General features: G+C 35.3%; 2 protein-coding genes across 6 annotated transcripts; both read right to left on the reverse strand.

The window, feature by feature from the left end:
• Positions 1–667: 667 nt before the first annotated feature.
• Positions 668–8,891, reverse strand: LOC132312439 (DEAD-box ATP-dependent RNA helicase 18). 2 transcript variants are annotated; one of them, XM_059810808.1, is made up of 11 exons: positions 8,534–8,888; positions 6,701–6,937; positions 5,874–6,134; positions 5,647–5,726; positions 5,440–5,545; positions 5,208–5,321; positions 3,401–3,499; positions 3,195–3,284; positions 1,952–2,058; positions 1,714–1,857; positions 668–1,395 (listed from the first exon to the last, which is right to left on the reverse strand). In XM_059810808.1, exons 1-11 carry the CDS (start codon positions 8,804–8,806, stop codon positions 1,125–1,127), a joined length of 1,782 nt encoding a protein of 593 aa, XP_059666791.1. In that variant the 5' UTR covers positions 8,807–8,888; the 3' UTR covers positions 668–1,124. The 2 variants fall into 2 exon arrangements, with proteins under 2 accessions (XP_059666791.1, XP_059666792.1); XM_059810809.1 differs by having other exon boundaries at positions 1,289–1,395; positions 1,686–1,857; positions 8,534–8,891.
• Positions 8,892–11,172: 2,281 nt separating this feature from the next.
• On the reverse strand, positions 11,173–19,097 carry LOC132312440 (SNF2 domain-containing protein CLASSY 2-like). Of its 4 annotated transcripts, none has more exons than XM_059810812.1 (7): positions 18,776–19,097; positions 18,620–18,666; positions 17,692–17,767; positions 16,932–17,185; positions 14,575–15,954; positions 14,160–14,318; positions 11,173–13,258 (listed from the first exon to the last, which is right to left on the reverse strand). In XM_059810812.1, exons 3-7 carry the CDS (start codon positions 17,738–17,740, stop codon positions 11,321–11,323), a joined length of 3,780 nt encoding a protein of 1,259 aa, XP_059666795.1. In that variant the 5' UTR covers positions 17,741–17,767; positions 18,620–18,666; positions 18,776–19,097; the 3' UTR covers positions 11,173–11,320. The 4 variants fall into 4 exon arrangements, with proteins under 4 accessions (XP_059666795.1, XP_059666793.1, XP_059666796.1 ...); XM_059810810.1 differs by having other exon boundaries at positions 17,692–17,818; XM_059810813.1 differs by lacking the exon at positions 18,620–18,666 and having other exon boundaries at positions 17,692–17,818.

A 19,097-nucleotide genomic window follows, 5' to 3' on the forward strand; every position in this document is an offset into this window, starting at 1 on the left:
TAACGACAGTGTAGTATTCATACAAATGGGGTGTGTCAGTTTTTTTGGGCAATATAAAAATAAATTAAAAAAAAGTAGAAGACAAAAAAACCACAAACCGATGGAATGCTTATTAGCCTCAAGGATTGGTAAAGGAATAGCATAAAATGCTTATCTCAAGGATTGGTAAAAGGAACAGCGTAAGGGAGGTTATCAGTTAGTCAAAAGCTTAGTCTATTTGTATATTTACTTATTTATATTCATTTTATTTTTTATTTAAATTTAATATAGGACAAATACTCCTTATAAAATTCTTTCTCATCGAACTCTATCCACAGGGTGAGCTCACATGAATCCCTCCGAATCGAGTGTTTGACGTGACATTAAATCAAAGATTGAATTTTATTCTGATATCAACCGTAACTGTAACTGGTAAACGCTTACCCATTAATCAAAAATTTTAAACAATTAACGATTTTTTATAACCCATCCATTTATACCCATTTTACTTCCCATTTGAATCCGACCGACAGAGACAAGCATCCCTTGCAACAAATATATCTTCACGTTTGATATATTACTTCTCTTTTCTTTTTTAGCTTTTAGATTCTATTGCAATTTGAGATCATACATCTTCAACCCACACATTCAGTAATTAAAATGTAGAAAATTAACACAAGATAACAACTAAAACAAAAATGGTGAACCTCATAATTTATTGATCATTACATAAACAGGAATACATAATGTTACAAACTCATCTTGATACCTCAACAAAAAAAACTATGGAATATGTTATACATTGCTAATGATAAATTATAACAGAACTAGGGATTCGACACTCCATATGAAAAAGAAAATAAATTAATTAATTAAATAAAGAGGAGGAAGATAAAGCGGCACAAGTTTTATTTGTTAAAATTATGGGGGGGAAAAAAAGTTTTACTTGCTAATCCTTAGCCCCCAAAACAAAAACTAAGAGATGAGGCTCTCTCTCTCTCTCTCTCTCTCTCTATAAGTTGATTTTACATATCCTTGATTTTCTTTTGCTGCATCCTGATATATTCATCTGTTTTCTTGCCCTTAAATTGTCCCTCCGAAGTGCCACTAAAGTCCCCAGCCCTGTATGAGCATGAATAACATTTTCAAAGCAACTCTTCAATTCCCGTTAGTTTGTCAAATTCACTTTCATCAATAGATCCTCTTTTCAGCTTTTTCAGAAGACGGTATTCCCGCATCATCTCCTCTTCATCGTCAATTGAATTAGCAGTACGTCTCTGCTTGGCTGTTTTCTTCCTCACAACAGTAGCTGCAGCATTTGAGGTTGGTTTAGGCTTCCGGGGTTTTTGTTCTTGCTGTTGTACAGCTTTCTTTGCTTGCAATTTCTTCTTTCTTTGTTTCTCCCGAGATTTATCCCTAAAATCAATGTTACTAGCTAGTAAGCATTAGCTATATTAAGAAAATAAGACATCAAACATCACCAATGTATGTTAATGGTATAAGCATGCCAGCATATTCCTCAAAAATTATGTCGAAAAAGACCCTCCTAAATTTTGGGGACACGAGTTTAAAAAAAAAAAAAACCATTTGAGTAAAGCTTGAGAATGTAGAAAACAAAGGTGATAGTCTCAACCCTATAACAGCTGCCGGATTGGTAGCATATCAGGGGTCAGGCAGTCATTGGCTTCTAAATGCTCAAGTAATACCTGGTAAAGAGATTGAGAAGTGTCTTACTTGAACTTGATGTCGTCCAAATTGATATCTTCAACAGGAGTAAAACCCTCCGTAGAAAGTGGGTGGCGCTTTACCTCAGATATTGAAGGCAGCTCCAATAAGCCAAATCCCATGCCCAATTTCCCAAGCTCAAGTTCTTTCCAACTGCAGATAGTAAAATGTATTGTTAAACACAAAGAAATCCTACAGAACATTAACATTTCTCGGATGAGGCAAAGCATGATGTCTTGCAAATAACCTCAAGATGTAATTGCAACGATGCTCCTTATAAGCACGGATATAAGAAACAAATGCTCTTTTTCCTTTTTCCATGACATCACGGTCTCTTTTTGCAACACCCCGTATCTGAAGGAGATAGTTTTCACCAGTTGTGATATGATGTTAGGTGAAATACCACAAAGAAATCAATTCAAAAAATGGTATAGATAAAGCAAGGGACGACAAACAATCATATGAAGTGTAAAGATCACTCTTTCGTATGAGGGAAAAGGAGAGAGCAAAATTGTAAGAGAGAAACATTTGAATGGAAGTGTGGCAATAAAATTTTGTTACTAAGTGTTGGTATATGTCATCACTCTCATATATGATCAATCAGTAATGGTCATCACTAATTAGTTAATGGTGTCATCGTCATCATTTTTGCCTTAATCCCGTATGAATGTCGGCCACATCAATTCTCTTTCTTCATTCTTTTCTATTACAAGCTTCATGGTGTGTTGCAGATAACTGAACCCTTCTACCTCCCTTTCACTCCTTCCTTATCCCTCTCGTCCTCCATTAAAATATATAAATAGAAGTAGCAATACATCACATACCACTTGTTAGAAAGTCTAAACTACTAGCATGAAAAGTAATCAGGTATACTGTACTAATCATGTCATGATTTTCTTCTTCCAACCTCTCCTTCCTCCACCCCCTCCTCCAAAACAAAACCCAAAGACAAAAATATAAAGGAAAAAAATGGAATCAATTGAGTTTGGCAGTTGAATAATGACTGTAAAACGGAAGACCATATATTTATGACTATAAAACGGAATCAACTGAAATTAACTGAATGATGAACCATATTGGCAACTCAGCTATAGCCATATATACTAAATGAAGAACCATATTGGCAGTCATTTACTGAAATTACTGAATGAAGAACCATGTTGGCAATCATTTACACTCCATGTTAAGATGTTTTAGTATAAGTAGTTAATCAGGAATATAATTGTAAATTATTACGCCTGTAGCTAAGCCAAACCATACAAAACTTCAACAATTAGGGACCAGGTTCAATATCATGGAAAGGCCATGCTCATGAGCTTAAGCATCGTGGAGCATGCATGTCTCTCTATCCTCAATCTATCTCTCTATCAGTAAATCTTAATTCTGATTCAAAAGAGCAGGTTAAATAAAGGAAAGAATGCCTATAGCAATAATAGGGAACTAATAAACATGACAGAAAAAAAATTCCCGATTAAAAGGGTATTTCTCACCAGAGGAACAATATCAGAAGCACTATCAGAGCATTTTCTTTCCTCAAGTGGAACCCTTCTTATGCGCAGGAATTCCACATACAATTCCTCCTATATGGCATACACAATACAATTAGATTCAACAAAACGAAGCACTTCTTAAAGAGTAATAAAAAACTTAATTAATTAGAAAAAACTATCACAAGATCAAACATGTCAGAACCAACATTTGGTAATAGAAAAACTATGGCGCTTCCTTGTCGTCCCATCCGAGCTGTTCGGCCAACTCTGTGTACAAACACATCTGGATTCTGAGGAGGGTCATACTGCATAAGTAACAGAGACAGAAAACATTTCTTAGCTGTAAGAAAATGGAGCTACAAATTCTATAATATGTGAAACACATAACTTCTTAACATAACAATACAGAGACACATAAAGATATGTCAAAAGGATGTAACAAAATGAGACTGTAAGTGAACGGTGCTACACAGTTTCATATAGTCTTAGCCTTTAATATCATATTAGACTTCTAAATCAACTTAAAAACTCTAACAAAGTTAAAAGCAAACACAAACCCATAGGGAATGCCATATTACAGTTCCAATAAGAACATATAATTCATAATCCCTAATCATTGATAAATAGATAGTTTACCACATAATTTACCCACTTATCCAAGCAGTTGCTACTATGTTCAGGCAAACTAATAGAGCAGAGACAGTGGCTGTCTTAATAGCAGATGGAAATTGGTGTATACCTTTACATTATGCGGTTGAGGTTCGAACTGCTATTCACAGAATTGCTTTGAGGGCTGGTACTGATACTATTTCTTGGAGGCATGGGTTTTTTTCATTAAAATCTGTATGGAATGTTTGTAGAGCTAAAAAACAGAAAGTTAAATGGAGCAAACCCCGTTGGAAAGGCTGCAGACCAAGGGTTTCAGTGGGAGTCAGTATCATTTTGCATAACAAGAATTTATCACTGGTTAACCTTCAGAAGAGAGGATTTATCCTAACAGCTATCTGTCACAACTGCTTTGAGTATGAAGATACTAATGACCACCTTTTCTGTAATTTTGCGTATGCCAAAGCTATTTGGGGTAAGCTGTTCATTTTGATTAACCTGCAGTGGCCGAGGGTCAGCTCTCTTAGTGAAATTGTGGATTGTTTTGTTGTGCAAACTAGCATACATAATACTAAGTCCAAGATTTTGTGTGCTCTCTTTGCTGCTACTATATGGAAGATATGGTTAATGAGAAACTCAGCCTTCCACAATGGATGCAAAGATGAGGCTGAGTATGTTGTTCAATCCGTCATTTGGGATGTGCTTGCATATCTCAATTTTAGTTTACATGATTTGTTAACTGTTTTTTCATTATAATGTATTTGATGTTGTTTGGTGACTATTGGAAATGGGCTTATTCTAGCTCATGTTTTGTAAAAGAAGGTATGCCTTCTAAAATTATTGTAATGTACATTCTTATTTATAAAATCTCCACATTCAGGGAAAAAAAAAATACACGAGAAATTGTAGAATATTGTAAAAATAATACGGCAAAGATCTAAAATTGATCTCCATTGTTTTCATCGTGAGCAATAGTTGCCTCACAACTCCTACAACTATTTTGTAGTACTTAAATCTTTCAAATATTACAATCAGTATAACGTAAACTATCAATTTATAATTATATATTCAAGCTTTATGGAGGTAAACAAGAAGATTTTCTGACCCATTTTATTTTACATCAGAAATGGTAAGTTCAAATATTAAATCCTTAACAAGTTATAAAAGATGCAATCTATCCATGAGTACTCCTCTTATTTAAAATGTGACTACTGAACGCTAAATGTGAACCAAAATGATGCTGCAAAACAGTTGTTCCGTCCTTTACTTTTTAAAGAAGATGTGGACCTAAACATGTAAATGCAATAAGCTACAACTCATGAAATAAATGATAGACTAAACCATTTAGGTAGTTGATAATTACTAATCTACCAGTACTATTGCTGAGGCAAAAAGAAAAAAGGCTACCTGCACTATACAATCAACGCCTGGAATGTCTAGTCCGCGTGCTGCAACATCAGTGCATAGAAGAATGCCACTTGAAAGAGATGTAAACAAGGCTAACGCCTTTTCTCTTGCATTCTTGCAAACACAAATATGAGATTCAGATTATGATTTGGTTGGGATATGGTAAAAAAGTCAATTCCATAAAATACTAATTTTAGATCTAGGCCTAACACGACAATCTAGACAAAGCTACCTGCTTCATCTGCCCATGAAGGGAGATTAAAGAGAAGCCCTTCAGAGCAACAAGACGTGGAAGAACAACACCCCAGTAATCAACACAAGCACAGGTCATGAAATAGCTGCAAAAGAAAAGAAATCTTGTGTTGGAACTACCATCCATCTGCAACTGGCTGTAATCAAAGCAATAACTAACATTAAGTAAGCATCCATCTTAACTCACATCATGGTTTTTTTGGATTTGTTCTCAATAAGGAAATCAACAAGCTGTGATGATTTCTTATCTGCTTCACATTCAATATACTGCAAAATCAAACAACTGTTAACAAACTATCATCTTCATCTCAGATAAAGAATCATCCAGGCAAGCAATTTCAAACAAATGAATAACATAATCAGATACCCTAATATATAAATTGAGGGTTGAACTGTATATACTGATGTATATACCTCAATGTTAAGGCTTGATGGCGTCTTTGAAGAGGCTAATTGTTGTGATGAAGGTGAATTATTGAGTGATTTTGTTTCTGCTCGAACTTCAACCCTCACGGGATTCCTCAAGCCTGCTTTAGATAGCTCTTCGACTGCCTCAGTTTGAGTAGCTGAAAAAAGACCAGTTCTGCGAAGCTTTGGTAAGCGAGATATAATGGATGTTATCTGGTTCTGAAATCCCATATCCAACAGCCTATCAGCCTCGTCTAAAATCAAAATCTGCCAACCAGCAACATTATTCATAAACACAGACTTTTTGCATGATATAAGAACTTGGAAAATTTTAATAAAATCGTAAATTTGCTAACTGTCCTCAATAAATAAAATGATAAAATAACATGGGACCTGTGCAATATGGCCAATATGAAGATGAACAACCATTATCACAATCAATGTTCCAATAAGTCATAGTGTATTTTTAAAGGTTCCCAATTAATTCCTTTTATCTTCTTTCAATAAGTAAAATCCAATCCAAGGAGCACATTTTATGCATGCATATGAAATTAGAACTTAAGACAATATCATGAGAATTAAATCATCAAATATCATCATCAACATATGCTATGATATTAGACTTTAAAACTACGATAAGCTGGGTGATAGAAATAAGTATTATATGTGTGTGTATATATAGTAACAACCTTTTTTTTTTTTTTTTTACCAACAAGTGGTAAATTGAGGCTGGTATCATTTACTTCCAACATTTTACTAAATTTTAAGAGACTCGTTCACTGAAAATGCGTATTTTACAGGAAAATAATCGAGAAAAATCATTGACCAGTTACCTCAAGGTTGCGAAAATCCAAGATATCCATACGTTCCATTATGTCATATAACCTCCCAGGTGTGCCAATCAAAATATTTGCTCCTCCTTCCTCTATTTTCCTCATGTCTGATTTTACTTCTGCTCCCCCAACAAGAAGCATGGACTTAACATTTGGCAGTGTTGAAATAAAAGGCTGGGCAACATGATATATCTGTGATGACAGCTCTCTTGTGGGAGATATAATTATGCCCATCACCTGCACAAGAAGCAAAGTGCAAGCTAAAAAAATCAGAACTAATAATATAAGCAACCATTTTATATTCAAGGAAGGAATGTATATTAATAATAAACAAGAAGCAAACGTCCCATCAAAATTGACCACTTAATCTTACTTTCTTGCAATCAAACAAAGTGATTTTCATCAACTAAGCAAACAAAGATCTTCGAAGTAGTACTGTAGTGGCAAAGTTTAATATCATGCAAGTGAAGCATCTGTTTTAGTGTATAACTCCAATGTCCACTTACAGAATAAGTGTGAGAAGATCCCTAGTCAAATACCAACTGTGGTCCTAAATCTATCTTACTGCAAAAAATAAGGAATGAGGACTGCTCAGTGATAGACAGTGGTCACATCTTAGGCAACTGTCGCATCACTAACTCCTGCAGATATTCGTGAGGCCTGTGGAAGATAGTGGACCATTTTTTGACCCTTCCTCTAGATAGCTCAGACGAGGCTTGACCTCAGTCATGGAGGGGGAACTTCCACTTGACAACATCCGGTCGCTAGGGGCCGCAAACAAACAACACAGAAAAAAACCCGAAATTGCGCCCCGATGCTATGGAGGGTCCCGACACTATTCGTTATTTTCCAGCCAGGTAGCAATCTCTCCGTTATTGCCGAGAGAGATTTGACTACCAGATTGTACTATTTGTCCAATGGCTAAGCAAACTACAAATGCAGTTTGGTTCTCACTAATTAAGTTTGGCATAAGCTTCTTGAGACGGTTCACTAAGAACTTGGAGAACACTGAGCAAGTCTTGGCTCTCACGCTCTGAGCTCTTATAGGTAACCGCACATAGGGCAATATACTGCGTGAGACTTTCTGTTGCAGTAAGCAAGCCAACTACCATCTCGATCTTTCTAGCCACCAAAAACTCTGCCCCCAAGAGACTTTGACCTTGGCTCAGAAGGAAGTCGAACCAATTTCCTCTAGAAAGAATGAGGCTCTCTGTTGCTTCCCTTGCCTATTGTTTCTACGCACTTTTCTAAAACACGTTTACATATTCCAAATTTAATGAATGAGAATGTCTTGGCAGCTTCTGCACAAACTTGCGAGAGAAAAGAAAAGAAAAAAACACACAGAGGTTTTTACAAAACTGGCCCGAACGCAGAATATAACAGTCGAATCCCACTTCCGGGTAGATTGGCACACGCTTAATATCGCAATAAAGAAATACCAAGTCAGTCTAGGTAGCAAAATAGGCACCAAAAGGGAACCTCTCCATGCCGGAGGCCGAAAGGCATAACGATTTGGCGCAAGCTCCTTCTTCAAGTGCCTCCACTCTTCGCTTCGTCGTTCAAAAAGAGATCATGTCGAAGGATACTAAATTGAACAATGAACTTTTCTTTTTGTTGATAAATTAAGGTGTATTTTGAATTCAGCGCAGAAAAACAGTACACTATTACATACAACAATACTGTTCACAACTAATAGCACTTCCAGAACATTAAAGTTATTATTAAACAGCTGAACTCATCCTATGCTACTGCTTCACATATTATGTGACATCTTCAAATTACCTCTGTTAAGTATGTGTGTGTCTGTTTGTGTGTGTGAGAGAGAGGAGGAACCTGTTGAGGTTTGGGGGCAGTGGAGGAGCGGCGGAGGATTTCGACCAGGGGGACGACGAAAGCTAGGGTTTTGCCGGAACCGGTGGCGGCGTCGACGGAGACGTCCTTGAAGCGGCAGAGCAAGGGGATGGTGGCGGTCTGAACCGGCGTGCAGAAGTCGAAACCAGATTGGGTTAGGGCTTGGAGAATCGGTTCAGATAGTGGGGGTTCGAGATCGGAAAAACGAGTGTTCGTTAAGGCTCTGTTGGGATTATGAGAGTCCGTCGTTGCCATGTTCGTCGTTCTTCACAAAACCGCCGTTCTCGATGTTAGGGCAGTCTTTTTCTAACTGTCTCTATGTTGCGTTTGGTTAAATGGAAAATAAACTAGACATTTTTTAAACGAAAAAGAAAATTTTTAAGAAAGCAGTCACAATTTTTTTCTTTATACTAGTACAATTTTTTATGTCTTTAAAATAATGGAAATTTTTTTTTTTTAAATAATAGTATAGTGGTCTTGCTATTATTATTTACAAAGCACACACAAAAATTATTTATTGGATATAAAATAATTTAGAGCTATTATCCTGCTTAATGAAAATTAGAAAGATTTAAATAAATTAATATTTTCTTGTAACTTTCATTCTATTCAAACTCACACAATTTTTTCCCTGAAAGTTATTTATGATAACTAAACTCATGCTTCTTTCACTTCCTGGAATCTTAGTCTCTAATTTAGTAATTGATGTGTGTATTTTCTTTTCTAAAAATTAATTACTATTTTTATGCTAACTTTCTTTTGGGTCTCTAATTATATATAATTACTATACTAGCCTCGTAACTGGAAACTTCATAAACCCCCACGATTCTATCCTACTTTAAAATTTTATTTTTTACAAATTCCATATCTAAATGTTTGAAGTTCCAACACTAAAATTTTCTTTTTTACAAAAATATATATCTAAATGTTTGAAGTTCAAATCTGAATTTTTTCAAATCCGTATTCTTTGTATTCCAAATATTACTCTGATTTTTCATATTAAAAAAAAATTATCATAAAATAAAAAGATAAAAGTACTATAAATTTTTTTTCAGATTATACTCTTTTTTTTATCTGATTTTATTTTTTTTATTTGAAAAACAACCTAATACTTCGAAATAAAGGATAGGGATCTGATAATACTTTTTTCACTAATTTTTTTTTATTTTTTTAATCTCTACGGTTCCATCTCACTTTAAAATTTTATTTTTTATAAAATTCCATATCTAAATATTTGAAGTTCCAATCCTAAATTTTTCTATATACAAAAGTCCATATCTAAATGTTTGAAGTTGAAATCTGAATTTTTTCAGATCCGTATTCTTTGTATTCGAAGTATTGCTCTAATTTTTCAGATAAAAAAAAAAAAAATTATTGAAAATTATTTTTTTTCAGATTATACTTTTTTTTCATCTGATTTTATTTTTTTATTTAAAAAACAACCCAATACTTCGAAATAGATAATAGAGATATGAAAAAACAAATAATTTTAGAGAGAGAACCAGATTATAGTACTTTTTTCACTGGTTTCTCAGTTAGGAGGCTAGTATAGTAATTATATATAATGAGAGACTCAAAAAGGGTTAGCATAAAAATAGTAATTAATTATTGAAAAAAAAAAAACATATTTGGAAATTAGAGTTTTTAAAAATTCATGCATTATCCCCTTTTAATATTACCAACTCGTCCTTTTTAGTTTAAATATATATAGTTATCAAGTTTGAATTTTTTTTGAAAATATAAAAGATAATGATGGAAAGAAAAAACTTATTCGATTTGTCTTTTCAAAGTGGATAACTAATTTGGGAGATTTAAAAATAAAATAATTAACTACTAATATGGGACAAAGATAGTATTACCTTTCTTCTAATTAGGCGAACCTAATAAACAATTCAATACATTTAATCTTCACACCTCTTTTTTATTTAAGTGGGTGTCATGCTTATGCTCTAGCATGATTTAGGATTCACCACCCAATTCTTTTATTGTACATTTTTTATTTTATTTTTTTAATCACTTGTTAAAAATCATTTATTTTTTCTTTTGATAACTCTTTATTTTGTTTGAGCTATAAATCAGAATTTAATATAAAATAAATAAATCAAATAGTTGAACATATTTCATCATTTTTTAAAAATATATATACAAATATATATACATAATTTCGTACTTAACGCACTATTAAATTTGATTTATCAATCATCCCTTCTATCATTCGGCACTAGCTAAACAAGTATTAAGATTTACGGATTGTTGATGATGACCATAATTATTAACATCATTAGTGAAAAGAAAAAAAAGTATTAATATCATTAGTCTTCGTAAAAAATGAATCCCCTGTTTTATACAACATATATAGTTTTCAATACTTGTATTCCACAGGACACCTGGGATCATCCCAGCAACGGTTGAATGTAATGAGAAAAATCTAAGAACTCAAAAACAAACAAACAAACAAAAAAATTCATTTTTGAATTTTCAAAAAGTGTCAACTAAACAAATTTTTGTACCTTTTTTTTAATTATTTTTAATTCTCAAAACACATAAAAACTGTTTCCTTCATCAAACACACATAAGAATGAGTGCTTGCATTGACGGTTGGGCACACCTTAAAGGTTGAATGTTATGAGAAAAATCTAAGATACATTATAAAAAGATACCGATCAAATGACATACATTGCAGTTTACTCTCAACTTTATAAAACCGAGTACATAACAGGTTTCTACAGTTACTTTATTACCATACATAAGTTTATTACCATACATAAGTTACTCTGTACCTCTGACCACCCCATTAGAAGCCTTCTCATTTTTCATTATACTATGGAACAATGTGGCTCTGTCCTCCTCTACAATCTCTCTTAAAATATCATCTTCAATCTTTTCTGCTTGCCAGTGAGAAGGGTCTTCCACGAGTTCCTCACTGAATATCATACTCGAAACCCACTCCTTCCATGTAGTCCGACTGTGCTTCTCTTCTTCGAGTGTGCCGGTGGCCAACAGCTGATACACATACACCACTTTCGCCTGACCAGGCCGGAAAGCTCGTGCAATTGCTTGCTTGCTCTTGGAGGGATTCCACTCCGAATCCAACAGGATCACCCGCGATGCTGCTGTCAAACTAACACCTTCAGCACAAGCCGTAATGGAGGCCAGCAGTACCTTTGAAGCCCCTCCCGGTTCCTCAAACTTGTCCATCACTCTTCCCCGTTCGAAGAGCTCGAGGTCACCTTGGAGGACCAGAACTTCCTCACCCTTCCGCCACCCATAGAACATCTCAAATATCTCTAGAAATAGAGTAATGGGAGCTATGTTGTGGCAAAATATCAGAACCTTCTCATTCCTGATTAGACACCGAGGCACAAGGCTCATAATAAATCTCACTTTCGAACCTATTTTAAGGTCAAACTTGTATTTTTCAAGAGACTCCAACTCCTCAATGCCGAAATATTGCTTGGCACATTCTGTAGTTCTGATCAACCAAGGATGTATTGATCCCAGAGTAATCAGAAGCTCCAACTCTAGTGGAAATCCTTTGTATACAGGCCTTTGATTTTGAAGTTTTACCAGAATTTTCTGTTGAATAGTTGTTGACTTCATCATTAGGGTGTAAATTTGTAAACCAGGAAGGTTGTCAGAGCTTCCACCTTCATGTACATCTATAAATCCACTTGTCAGATTCTTCAATATATTCAGACCCTGCAGTCTTTCTCCCGGTATGTTTGAATTGATCCTACTCCCGATTTTATCGATGAAAAATTTTCTTGCTCGATTCTCAAGTGAAAAGCGTGTTTTTGCACCTTTTTTTCTCCTCCTGAACTTTGGATCCAATTCCATCAATACCTCACTAACAAAGGTTGGTCTTGCCAAGCTGAGGGTATTAAAATATTCACCAAAATTATTCTGGAACAATGTACCTGAGAGTAAAATTCTCAGCCCTGTATCAACTTTCATCAAACCCTTTCTTAACCTTGATTTAGTACTTCTTGGATTGTGCCCTTCATCAAGTATCAAGAGCCCCGGACATTCCCGCAAGACTTGGCCCATGTATTTTCTGTGAGCAAACCTTGAATCTTCTCGCGTCAACGTGAGAAATGAAGTATAACCCATGAGGAGGACACTGGGTTGCGAAAGCCACTTCTGTATTTTCTCTAGACAGTCCAAAATATGCATAACATCCTGATTGGGTCCTGGAACTCCAGGAGATAATTTCAATTTCTGCCTTAGGATTTCACCTCTGTAGGTTCTACCACCATGGATTTGATAAACTGGAATTGGAATTTCCCACTTAATTATTTCTTTGTACCAGGTATAGAGTGTTGTCTTTGGAGCAAGGACCAAAGGCCTTGATCCTGGGAATAACTTCAGGTAGCTCACAAGAAATGCAATGATGAGGAGTGTTTTCCCAGCCCCAGGAGAGTGAGAAATAACACATCCGCCTCGGTTTCTGGATGCCGGTTCCATCAGTGCTGGTACCATAGAGCCAGCAATGTTCCGCCACAGAAACTCAAATGCCCTCTTTTGATGGAAACGCAATTTCTCTCTAAGATCAGGTATGAGAACCCACACATTGTCGTTCCCTTCTGATAAGGGCATGTCAGAAGCAGCAGGTATGGAAATAAAATCATGGTTTGCATCCTCCTCATTATGCTCAGAATCTTCTTTGCTTTGTGGTTCCCTGCTTTTCGTCCAGCTTGGGTATTGCAACTACACAAATAAACAAGAAAAATGAGTCATAAGGATCATATATATTCATTAGATGCTCCCCAAGCACAAAGGTAGAAGATGAATACGCATGGGTAAGGACCTACTACTTCGTGGACCCAACTAGGAGATTAAGGAAACGGTCCACTTAATAATTGTATGGAAAAAGAAAAGAAAAAAATTGTAACTCCTAAACTGTGGATATAACAGTACATTTGGATAAATGAAAGGGTTCAAATGAAAGGATTCGAATATAAATAAAGATTGGCTATGGAACTTGGATAAGGAGCCCAACGGGACGTTGGATTCAAGGTTCGGGGGAGATGATTTTTCATAGTCCTTGTGCAAATAATATTTGCCGGAATGGAAATTAAATAACTCTATGCACCCTTTTTTTTCAGATATTCTATGCATGACTTACACGCGACCCCAACTCAGCTCAGCCTATTTAATTTATGGGGTGGTTTATCTGGTGATTTCCCCTTGGACTCTATGCACCTTGTTATATGAAATTCTTACATTTAAGGTTCTCAAATCAATCTATGCGTGTAGTTAAAACTTCAATCTAAATTATTAAATGATTTAAATCTATTTTTAAGCGACACTCCTTAAACAATTGAACCTACACCCATTCATTTTAAATCCTTCAATCCAAATGGAGCCTAAACGAAGTGTTTATCTCCATATAAACATAAAAAATAAATAAAATAAAAGGATAAAAAATTATATTTGGTAGAAGCATTGTGCATTTAAGTTACAGTTATGTGTCATTTCTTTACTCCATATCCAGCATATGTAGCATTGGTAGAATGTCAAGAGACATCAACAACAATTCAGAAGGCCTATTATAAAAGCAGTAGGTGTAAATTAAAAACTTGAATTTGTAGGTACAAGATGGACTTACGAAGGGTGGGCAGACATCTCTAATTTCAGTGTTCACAGAACCACATAATTGGCACACAATTCCAATCTCTTCATTTAGTTTATATTCATGTCGGCAAACTTGTCCATTGTGTTTACTTGATTCTTCCACATCTTCAGCAGGGACTTCAACGTTGGAAACCTGAAAAATCATTCCATCATGATGAAATCATCTATTAGTATATTTAAATTCCTTATATTTTGAAGCAATTTTTAATATCTATGGCTAAAGCTTCAAGATTGTGCTTTCAATTTTTTTGCATCTAAAGCCAAACATCTAATGTTAAGGATGGTGCAAATGACAAGCCAAGAGCCTTACAACCTTCCACTAGAAAATCCATCAACCATGTATAATATCAGTTATGAATCAGACCCTGATTTAAATTTGGAGATCTTACCTCATTATCTTCAAGAAGATAAGTTGATGCAAGAGAAAGTTCCATTTCCTTCCACAACATTTCAAGTTCTGAGCTTTCTTCATTATTGTCCGTTGAGGCCATGTCATTACTATTCCCGTGGTCCAAGAAGTTTGCTGCTTGGAATTCTTTCCACTGATCAATTATCAGTGGCTGTTCTTTGTTCATTGTGGATTCAATGTTCTTCATGCATTTTCTTATTAAGTCCCTATACATACCTGCACTGAAGCATCTCTTTCTGGAAGTTCTTGAATCATCGTAACTCTCAATTTGTGTTCGGATGGAAGAATATGTTTTTCCTGGGTATTTTTTATGTGATTTCTTCCCATCCCACCCATCTCCAATTTCCAGATATTTTACCTCGGAGTGTTTCTCTTTATATGCTGCACGGGCATCTCTTATGCGTTGATACTTCGAAAATAATTCACCAATTGCTCCTGAATGATTGCTTGGAATTTCAGCATCAAGAGGATCCTCTTCATGGACCACCATTAGATCATTTTCGGCAGGCAGAGGAACAATAGCAAGTTGAGATTCATGCTCTCTTCCATCAGCTAAAACCGACTTGACCTCTCTTGATCTGATCTTATTTTGGCAACTGACACTCTCATAGGAATCATCTTTATCAACATGCTTGCCTGAGTAATATGCATGATCAGCCTGGATTGATAAAGCCAACGGCATTTCTTCATATTCCCATCTCAAAGGCTTGCATATCCCTGTTGTCCGAGCCACATTTATATCCGACTCTGACAAATCACCACAACCCAAGTAACGCTCAGGTTGTACATATCGCCGCTTGGAGCGCCTCAAGTCCATTAGATCATATATGGACAATGGTCCCACGTCATGCATGTCAGAATCAGATCCCTCTTCAGGAGAACGAACGGGAACAAATGGAACTAGGATAGGGATCAAAATTCCATCCTCTAATTTGAAATTTATAGAATTTGAATGCTTACCAGACTTCAATGGACGCTTGCCATGATCATCATCACAAATTATGTAGACAATCCTGTTCTGTATTGATCTTACATCAAATACAATTTGCTTCAGGACAGATGCAACGACTAACCATGATAGGTCAGATGAGAATTTACCAGTGAACAATTTAAAAGTTTGCAGTGAAGAGCAGTCCTCAGAGAAGTTCCATCGGTAGTGCTCATTTTCACAAGGATTATGTTTAAGCTTTTGAAGGATGGAAATTTGATCAATTTGCACCATGTTGATCTCTTTACTAAGCGATTTCTTTGACATACTAGGAGGGCCTTGGGAAGCATAGAAGCTGACGTAAAACTGGCAATCACATTTAGATTGATGAGGCTTCCTCTCGATGGATTTTATTTTAGCATCGAACCAGACCTATATCAGAAAGTGAATAAATATGGCAATTACCACTCTCAACAACTCAATACATACAGAAACAAACATGTATACTTGAATACTTCTGAAAAAACATGTACAAAAAAATAATAAAAGCGCAGATGTAAGCTAAGCACGTTCCAGTTAAAGTGATATGTCAACAGGAAAATCATTTTTCTAGAGTATCTCAGGTGTGAGATAATTTTTTACTATTCTGACGTGTTTGGTGGTAGTAGCATTTCAATATTTATGTTTTCTTTTTTCAATATTTATGTTTCCCCTCTCTTGGAAATCATCTTATGTGATAAAGAAGTAGAATTCTATTACCAGCACCTAAAGGAATTTCTTTAGTTTATCTAAAAAACAGGTACAAGTATCCTCTTGGCCTTTTACTCCAGCACCAGAATATGTATTGTGCCAAGAGGATGTTAACATAAAATGGTTCTTGTTCGATAAAGTGAAAAGCTAAAAGAACAATAATAGATTGTTACAGTCAAAGTAAGAGATGCAAAGATCTCAAAAGTACACAAACTGCCAGATTAAATGTTCATAAAAAAGATGAAGACATTATGGGGAAAGGAATTACCGGCACAACACACGCACAAACAATATATCATGTAGGTTGCAGCCTAATGGCCTAGCAGCTTTCAGAAAATGAAAAAAAAAAAAAAAAAAAAAAAAAAATTGCCTTTTTTATCTGAATTTTTTCTGAGGGGAAAAAGAAGGGGGCATGTACCATTCAACAAATTACTTCAACAATCAGAAATTAGAAATTCTGTGGAAATGTGTGTAAGTCTAAAAGATCTATTGCATGGGAATACAAGTAGTACAACCAACTTTCAGTATAATGTGAAGCAACATATTACCTATCCCAAAAGGAGAGAAAGAGAGAGTAATGTGTAGTGCGTATTAAGTCATACAATAGCATATTCAAAGCACCAGTAATGCAGCTCTAACTAAAATAAATAGTTACTTACAGGCTCCAGGTTTTCCTCTTCGCCTGAATTTTCTTCATGCTGAGGGGTCACAAGTGTACAAATATCAAGTCCAGGCCTCAAAAAGCAGGTGCAATCAGACAAAATTGCTTTCCTCGACCTTATTCTGAGGTTTGACATGGGAATATTCTCCACAATTTCAACTTCATTATCTACCAAATGCATGGCAATAGCCCCATCCTTAATTCTTAAGCGCTCCACAGGTTTCCATGAACCATAATGAAAAGTCTCAAAAGCTGTTTGGCAGCCATCAAGAACGAAGTTAGAATCGTAAAACAGAAACAATATTGTATATGTTTTGCCGAAACTGCAAGATTAAAGGGCAATTTGTTTTCATGAAATTGAACCCATTTCTTTTTGTCTTCGATAGCAATTAAAAATGAGTCTCTATTTTGCTGTGTCAAAGTATTGATAGGATTGCATGGAAGTTTAAAACAGAAAATTTTATGTGGTGTAAATAAGTAGATTAAGGACTAGGATCCATCTACTAATTTAAAACGTCGATTTAACCAAGGTAATTCAAAGAGTTCCGGCAAGTTCATCCTTGAAAAAATTCTGTATTGACAGAGCTTCAATCACGACGAGCAAAATCTGACGAGGTTATAGGTTTGGATGAGTCCTAAGAAAGCTCAGATCAATCTGTTTGGGTATCTATGCAAATGAAACATAATGAAGAAAAAAAAAAAAAAAGAAAAGAAAAAAGAATAAAGTGAAGCTAAAGGAGGCAGTGAATCACACTTACGAAATGCATCAAATGGATGTGTGCTATTATGTAAATGCCTTCCCTTCATGATTGCTTAGCAAGCTAGCTCAACCTTCTTGATCCTCCAGCAGAAAGGAAAAAAAGTAAATGGTGTCAGTTTCTGTACCTGCAATGCATTGTCCACTAGGCACATTTTAGATTAGTAACAACAAAAATAAATGGTGTCAGCCAAGAATCTAGGTACTACATCGGTAACGATTTCTAAGTTAGGTAGAATGAAAAGATTGTAAATTTTTTCCAATTTTCATAAAAAATTATATCTAATCCACCGCCTTTGTAACCACAAGACCCTAAGAAACTACCAAATGGTGCAATATAAACATTTTTTTCTAGCCAGACACAAATAGAAAACTACATTTATCACATGCAATGTCAAGTTTTCAAAATAACATGGTGTACGACAATATAGAATTTTCCAAACTTCACTAACATTACATTGATAATAATAACATGCAGCCTAACCCAACTGTTTGGAGAACCCCAAATTTTACAGTACTGAAAATCATCATATATATCCATAGATTCACATCCTCTTTCTAAAAGTACCACTCACAAGTCTTCCATTAGCTCACTAAAATTTCCTAGATATTCTGTACTAAAACCCATTGATAAATCACTCTATTCTCTTACCATCAAAACATACATATGGTACACAGCACAAAAATACACACATATACATACATAAACATATATATATTTCGAGAGAGAATGAGCCATATATAGCAGAAGTTAACATATGATGTTCAGACAAGTAGATATCGTAATCTAAGAAAGGTTAAGACTTACCGAGCGCAAAATTATGCACGTTTACCAAAAATCCCCAAAAAAGCAAAAGAAGAAACTGAAAGTAAAAGAAAAAAAAAAAAAACAAAGAAAAAAGAAAAAGAAAAAAAAAAACAAAGTTTACCAAATTGGGGTACCGAAGTTAAAGAAGGCAACAGCATCAGAGTTTTCCTGGAAAAGAAAAATGATGGAAACTGATAAACAACTACAGTGGTCAGGAAATTTTCCAGGAAAATCCAAAAAAATGCAAAGCAGAAAAACACGCGTGAAGCAATTGGACCTGAAAGCAGCTTAAGAGAGAAAACCGGGACTCAGATTCGGGTGAAATTCACGGAGTTGATGTCAGATTCCGGCGAAATTAAGCCGCAGAGAACAGAGTTTTGAGGCGATTGCTGGAAATGGTGTTGAACAACAGCAGAGAGTGACAGAAATGAGGGTACAGTTAAGAGAGAGAAAGATAGATATAGAGAGAGTGAGTGAGGCGGAGAAATCTATAGAATACTGATTACTGACTCAGATTCTCGAGCTTTGTATCGAATTAAGTGAGTGGTGTCTACTTTTTTCTGCATGAGAACGAAACAGGACACTGAAAAGGTGTGAAG

This window comes from Cornus florida, unplaced genomic scaffold (assembly GCF_030987335.1).
Source record: "Cornus florida cultivar Cherokee Brave unplaced genomic scaffold, ASM3098733v1 CherokeeBrave_3.0.0_Hap2_Chr06, whole genome shotgun sequence".
NCBI lineage: Eukaryota > Viridiplantae > Streptophyta > Magnoliopsida > Cornales > Cornaceae > Cornus > Cornus florida.

Coding starts and splice junctions, on each gene's coding strand:
- LOC132312440 (XM_059810813.1), bottom strand. CDS start 17,740: ATGAAGGGAAGGCATTTACATAATAGCACACATCCATTTGATGCATTT. Junction 17,186..17,691: donor ACATCCATTTGATGCATTTC/GTAAGTGTGATT, acceptor GCTGCCAAACAG/CTTTTGAGACTTTTCATTAT. Junction 15,955..16,931: donor AAGAGGAAAACCTGGAGCCT/GTAAGTAACTAT, acceptor TTTCTGATATAG/GTCTGGTTCGATGCTAAAAT.
- LOC132312439 (XM_059810808.1), bottom strand. CDS start 8,806: ATGGCAACGACGGACTCTCATAATCCCAACAGAGCCTTAACGAACACT. Junction 5,727..5,873: donor CATCAAGCCTTAACATTGAG/GTATATACATCA, acceptor TTGATTTTGCAG/TATATTGAATGTGAAGCAGA. Junction 2,059..3,194: donor CTTCTGATATTGTTCCTCTG/GTGAGAAATACC, acceptor TATCTCCTTCAG/ATACGGGGTGTTGCAAAAAG.